We start from the raw sequence: 7,117 nt of genomic DNA on the forward strand, positions 1-7,117 counted from the left end.
TCCTTCCTTCCTTCCTTCCTTCCTTCCTTGATATGGATCATTCTAAATGTCATAATGACTATGTGCCCATTTTCTCTAGGTAAATTATTGCAGCATTAATGAGTTATGGAATCTTCTCTGGATTGGTCAAATCTGGATCTATACTGGGGAAGGAAAGATGTTAGTATATTATGTTTTGAGTTTCTCAAAGCGCTCAATATCAATCACTGTTAGTGCCATCTGTCCCATGTCCTTTAGACCACAGGCTTATTGTGGACTGAGATAACTGTGGCTGATTTTAAGCAGAAAGGAACAGTGGTGTGAGGGAAATATTAAAACTGAGCAGGTTCAGTACTTTGCTGAGAAATCCATCTGGTCCTGCTGATCTGTTTGGATTCCTAATTTTCAGCATGTCTCATTCGTTCCTGTAAGGTGGTTGTGTGGAGAACAGTAGCCTATAATTGCATAGTGACTATGTGTGGAGTTTCAGTCTTAAATACGGAAAGAAACGGTATAGAACTAGTCAAAGTTTCAAGGTACACGCACAGAAATAGTGCAGGTTTCAGCTGATGAAAGGCTCCCAGACAGCCAGATGGTGAATAAACTGGAGTCTGGAGTCATGTGGAGAGTGCTTCCATCAGACCGTGGTGAAAAGAATGATGTCCAGTGGTGACTTGAGAACATTCAAAGGCCAAAAGGTGACAGACCTGCACAGAGGGAACTGCTTGCTCATCACAGGTCTAATTTAGCAGGTGTGCTGGCTGTGTGTGTGTTACTTAAGGTTCTAAAAGGACAAACAGCTCTGAACTAAACACCCAGGCTGTCTGTTATAATACAGGCTATAACTGTGTTATAAATAAATAGATAGAAAATATGTGTGATTGCTGATTATGAAGCACACAGGATTTTTTTTTTTTTTGTCTTTCTTTTGTTTCAATGACAAAACTGAGACAAATGAATTGTTCATTAGATGACATGCTGTATCTCAGAATCAAAAAAGTAATGACCAGAAAACAGAAATATTATGACACTCTGCTGCTTCATCATTCTCTTGTCTGGTGAAAAATGGAAGCAGCCAAACATCAATGGAAAAAAACTCACAGATCTGTTTGTTCTCCGTCTGGATCCATTTGAACATTACTTATGGATGGAACATGATTAAAAGGGAGGATGGGATGTACTCAGACAGACTGGCAGCTCGTTTTAAAGTGTTTTCCTAGTGCCCTGACTTTAACAACTGAATGAAATTTACCCCTTTTAGTTAAAATGTTCTTATTTATCCGTATTCACAGTATCGTTTCTCTTGTTGATTGGGAACATTGTTGGCATTTTCTGCTTTTCTGTTTTTTCATTATCTGGAACTGACTGCCATCATTACTTGCCTTGCTGTCGTTATAATGACAGGCTTGGCAAAAGGACCCATCAATGCTCGACTCTTCTATAAAAGCATTCAAGCTAATGTAGTAAGGGACAGCCAAGACAGTGTGTGCACTCACCTCTGAATTTGAATTAGGATTCAGTTTTAGAAGTAATTGCTTTGTCTGATTCATACCAGCATCATACATTTGTCTGGTGTGAATGAAATGCAGTTGTTTTGGCCAAACTTAATAGGTTGTGCAGCCTGAATGTCTGCACTGCTCGTGTCCCCATGTGCTTGTCTCTAGTTATTTATTGCTGATCGTCAGGTCTGTTTGCAAGGACAAGGACATTTTAGGCTTTGTTAATATTCATTCTACATGTGTCTGAGGATTTTATGCATGTGAAACATATATGTCATCGATATAAAAAATTAATAATGCCTTAAGCACATTTATAATTGTTTCTATGTGTAGGTTCCCATGTTCTACCCTCATCTCCTGATTCTCAGGAATTGGGGAAATAACTAATAACACATGTACCCATCTCCCCCATTTTCTTAATCTTTCTAATAATGTAAAATTTTGTTTAGTCACAGGTTAAAAATACCTTTCATAGATCTCTTTTGTATGATCCCCTCCTTTACTAATATAATAAAATGTGATTATAAGACTATGATAGATATTAGCTACCAGAATGTTGCCACTCAGTCATTTTGCTTTGATCATAGGCCTCAATCGCTTATATAGAAGTAAACAGATCCATGCAGGGATCACAGCTACAATCAATACACAAAAGATGTAGTGTAGCCTATAATTATTAAAAAGTAAAATCCATTGAAATTAAACCCTATGGGTTCTTTCTAGGTATGTTGTTTCGGTCTAACAGTCAGATGTGTGCTTGCAGCCATTTGATGTGATCAGTTTTTTAAATTTTTTTCAGTTTCGCTTGCTGTCTTGATGACATGTCCAGTTGTGCATTGATCGACACCGGTGAGAGGAAAAGTCCTTGCTTTCTTGCTTGTGCATTTGAAACCACATGTTGACATGCACTATGTGGAATTATTCAAAAATCTATCCTTATTGTCTGCAGTGTTGTTTTCGAATTTATTTCATTGATGCCCCTTGGATGGATCTTTGATGACGAAAACATGACGAGCCATAGGTGTAATTTTTTGTCGGCGAGACTAAATAAAAAAAATAGCTTGTGGTCGGGCAGATGTTTAAAATGTATCATTCTGCTGTTATCTGTTAGACAAGCTAAGCAGTATCAGCCGTGCAGCTGCGTTTTGTTTGGTCGCACTGCTGCCCACCTGGTGTGCAGCAGTACAGATTTTGCATGAACATAGATGGAACGTGGCAGCAGCAGCAGGGGATAAAATAAACCAGAATCGTCCAGTACTGAAGGCTTACCTCTGACAAACTCTGCTTTTCCAGCCGTGCTTGTGCTTCTCGCCTCATTCTGGTGGTTCGCTCTCAGCAGTATGGCTCTTGCTACTTAATAAACTATATGTGGCCTATCACCTTCTGCCAAGCGATTTTATTTCTTCCAGCTCACAGGAAGTGATGCTAAACATTCTTTCATTTCTACCAAAAAGAATCCCTAAATTTTATCCAAAGAAAATATTTCACTTCATACTGTTTATTTTTGGATAAAGAGCCAGGTAAAAAGGTACATAGATCTTTAAATAATTCTCTCTCATTGTTCTCATTTGTGTCTATTTAAATATGATGTAAATGTTTCCTTGTATTGTCATTTAATTTTTTCTATGTTTCCTTTAGATATGTAAACCTTTTAGTTGGCATAGTCATTCAGTTTAGGTCTGGATTGCCATTGCATTACAAGGCAATTATGTAGGTTCTCCCTGTATTCTTTTATTTTTTATATCAAAACCCTTTGAATTTAAGTCTACTTTGACCCTTGAGCTGCAGAAACCAAGGGGCAAATTGAAGAAATAAAGCCAAATTGCCAAAGTAGAAGGAATAATGTTTCTGTTCTTTGCTTCTTTTGGAGATATGAAGATTTTATTGATCTGTGTGTAATGCATAATTCATAGTAGACCAAGAAGTGTTTGCTTTTGAATGGTAACCTTGTATGTGTAAAACCATTCCTTTATTGTAATTTTTTTAGCTTGTCTGTCTGCTATTCAACCAAAATGATGCATTGAACTAGATCCAATTCATAAAAAAGTTTATTTGAATTATATAAATCAAAGTTTTCCGCCCATCAGCAATGATCATTTGCATGGCAGCATTCTATACCCAGCAATTGTAGTATCTAGGCAAGAGGTGTCAGTCTGGTAAAGAATCTGGTTATTCGAAATTGTAAAGGTTAACCTTTTTTGCAACATAAAACTAGACTAAAACCTTTTTAAGTTTTAGTCGACTAAAACCGACTAAAGCTATCACATGTCCTAATGACTAAAATGTTACTAAAACTAATAATAGTTTTCTTCCTGACGACTAACTCTAAGAAGGCTGTCAAAAACAACACTGATTGTCTGTCAGTAGATCTAAATAAGTTGTTTGGGATGATTGCTCAATCTATTGCTAAAAACTAGTAGCAGTTGTTGATTACAGGCAATGTCTGACTGATAAATGGTAAAAGGGTTAAATTGGCCCATTCTGACTTGTCCTTCTGAAAAAAGTGCATGTGTTAATCCAGTCATTTTGTTCTTCCCGGGGATAAGAGAGTTGTTATGCTTTGAAATGTTTGCCAGCTGATGTTAAGTCTGGGAGGTATTGCTCTGAAGCGTTTTAAGTGAAACAGCTGTCTCCTGCCAAGAGCGGTCAGGCAAACAAAGGGAAGGCTACAAGTGATAAAAATTAAAACACTCAACTATAATATGCTAAAAGGCTTGGTTGGATTTTGGGTGCCAGCGAAATTAGGCAGAAAAGAGTTTTTCTATGGCTTTACAACAAGAGACCCTTCACCTTGCATGATATTTTAAGAACTATAATTTGCAATACAGATTTTTTTATTTTTTTTTGTACCACAATAAAAACCATAATACTTACTCCACATTTTCCATTTCATCATGTGTTTCCCTCCTGGTTTGGCTTTAAATCTTCAGTTTAAGAAGTAGAAAAATCCTTAATTCCCTTATTTAAGATATGAAACTTGGTAGAAATGTGGCTCGAACCTTCCTGGATTATTACAAGCTCAACAACCTCATCAAGGAAAATAGACCAACTAATATACAAAGGTAAAAGTATATGACAAAAAAAATATGAAGGAGCAATAATTTTTTTGTGATAACTTGCATTGACTTGTGTTGATATGTCTTTGTCTGCAGCGCAGATGGGATGTCCCAGAGAGACAAAAGCAAGACAGGGAGCAGCACTGGTGTTGGCAGGGACACAGGCGACAGGAAAAAGGAGAAGAGCCAAAGTTTTGGACACTAGTAGAGAAGCAGACTAAGGACGATTCTTTAGACTCTGCATTAATGAGAAACACGTCTCCTTGACTATCTATCCATATATACCTCTTATTGCTGTTGATTAAGGTCTCCAAACCACTAGAAGTGGTTACCAGTCCAACACAACTTATAGTAGCATGCACTTAGACCTCTGCTCATATTCTCACATGGATACATGCAAACTTCATGCAGAAACCCTTATTGTAAATAACTATTTAAAATACATAACAGTCATATGTTGACATTCAAACCAGGTGTTTCCTGCTCTTTTATTTGTGTTTATAGTAAATGTAGAAGGACAGCGGATGTGTGTGTGTGATTGTGATGTTGGTTGGCCAGGATACCAATTTAAGCTCAATAAGGCATTCATATGACAGCTCTTTTTTTGGCAGAGAAAAATGCATGTGTTTATGTAATGATTGACTTTTGTCATTTTTTCCTGTGCAGTGTTATGTTTTCTTTATCCGTTATAAATTATTAAATATTTAAAAAGTCTAAATGCTTCTGTTCTACTTGGTGTTTTTTTGTAGCAATATTATAAAGAATATATACCTGTGATTGATGTAAATGAGAATGATCTCAGGTAAAGTTTCAATTTTATTTAAGACGCTAAACTCTTGGGCAGGCATTTGATTTATTTATTGATTGATTAATTGATAGATTGATTTACTTGATGGATCTCACAGTGGAGTAATTTGCTCGTTACATAAGGTCAAATGGTCAAAGGAGAAGAATGTGCCCAAGGAAGAAAAAGATGCATGGGATATATACAGTATATACAGTGAGTCCATATATGACAGCTTTGTTTTTGTAGGATTATTATACAGGGTTATTGCACAGGGTGTTTGCATGGGTATTTATATAGACTGATATCTATATTTATATATATAGTATTTCACTGGGTGTCAGATATAGAGGAACAGGTTATTGCACAGGGTATCAAATAGCAATTGCACATTATACATTGCACAAGTTACTGCTATTGTAGTGTCGAATTGTAGAGCCTGGTTGCGGCAGGGATGAATGAGTTGTGGTTGCTTTAATTAGACCCCCATATTTCCTTATAAATAAAATAATTACTTACACTCAATACGTTTTTTCAAATTTGTACCTTTTGGAACCAAAAATTCAATTGTAATTAACCAGAATCCCATTTTCTAGAACAATACAAAGTACTTCAATTCTCAAGTGGAAGGGAATTAAATGTGGAATTGAAATCATTTTGCAATACATTTTATAAAGCATGGTGAGAATTTGTATTCAGCTTGTTGACATATTACTTAGTAGAACCATATTTTGCTTAATCATTTCAGTGATTCTCCACGCTGTTAAAAAGCACCTGCAAAGAATATTTTATATAATAGAGGACCTAGTGTTTTGTAAGGAGGTTTCAAAGTTTTTTTGTGTGGGTTTTCTGGTCTTACCTGATGAGAGCACCTTCTTCCTGCTTTCTGCTCTGGCCTGTCCTGAGCTTGTGCTGCAAATAATACTTTTTATGGTTTTCAGTTCTTTTTCATTTTTCATTTATAGATTTATCCAAGTAATCAGGAAAGTAACCTGTTGTAACTTCCCTTACTTATTAGTCTTCTTACCTGCCAGGTTAGGTAGTTGTCAAATCCAAGGAGAGTTTGCAGTTGTGACACAATTTATCCTAATATGTGTTCATTGAGATGTTCTAAGTTTAGGATACTGTTTCAAAGCCAAGCTCCATTTAAGATATTACCACTGTTTAAAAATCTAATGATAAGGGATGATGGAGAATGATGACTTCAGCAAAATTCCAATAATCATTCTAGTTTTTGTTTTTTATCAAAAAATAATAACTACCTAGATAAATAAAGGTTACACATGCATGATGCGATTTATTCCCAGCTAGATCTGGCAACAGGAAGTGCTCTATTTATAGTGAAATAATTGTAAACAAAGGTTAAACAACAGACATACCCACTACATAATATCTAATATGATAAAATACCTTGTATTTCGTTTGTAAATAAAAAAAAGGTGCTGTTTAATGGAAATAAAAGCTTTAGTTAGGCATTAACATGCATGGGTTTGATTTCCAGGTAAGGAAAATTAGAATTAAAGGCTTGCAAACAATGACTAAAAGATTACCATGTAAGAACGTTATAATTAGTTCCTTCTTATTTTAATGCAAGGTTGTTTACCTGTAAAATAGAGATATAAAAAGGAGTAGACTTTAAATGACCGACAGAAGTTTACAAGCACATTTTTCTGTTAAATAATGTCTTAAACTTTAAATTCAGATCAAGATATTCAGTCTAAATCTAAATAGCTTATATTCTATCTATCTATCTATCTATCTATCTATCTATCTATCTATCTATCTATCTATCTATCTAT

The 7,117-nt window shown here is 35.5% G+C and overlaps 1 protein-coding gene across 2 annotated transcripts in view; it reads left to right on the forward strand.

Moving 5' to 3' along the window:
- Positions 1 to 5,242, forward strand: part of agbl4 (ATP/GTP binding protein-like 4) — a 408,595-nt gene extending 403,353 nt beyond the window's left edge. Inside the window, exons 12-13 of one of the 2 annotated variants that reach the window (XM_015379822.1) lie at positions 4,447 to 4,540; positions 4,636 to 5,242. In XM_015379822.1, the coding sequence (XP_015235308.1) occupies positions 4,447 to 4,540; positions 4,636 to 4,801 (260 nt within the window). In that variant the 3' untranslated portion in view covers positions 4,802 to 5,242. Of the gene's footprint in view, positions 1 to 4,446; positions 4,541 to 4,630 lie in introns of both variants that reach the window. The other variant, XM_015379823.1, reaches the window with a different exon arrangement.
- The last annotated feature ends 1,875 nt before the right edge of the window (positions 5,243 to 7,117 follow it).

This window comes from Cyprinodon variegatus, unplaced genomic scaffold (assembly GCF_000732505.1).
Source record: "Cyprinodon variegatus isolate N-32 unplaced genomic scaffold, C_variegatus-1.0 Scaffold200, whole genome shotgun sequence".
NCBI lineage: Eukaryota > Metazoa > Chordata > Actinopteri > Cyprinodontiformes > Cyprinodontidae > Cyprinodon > Cyprinodon variegatus.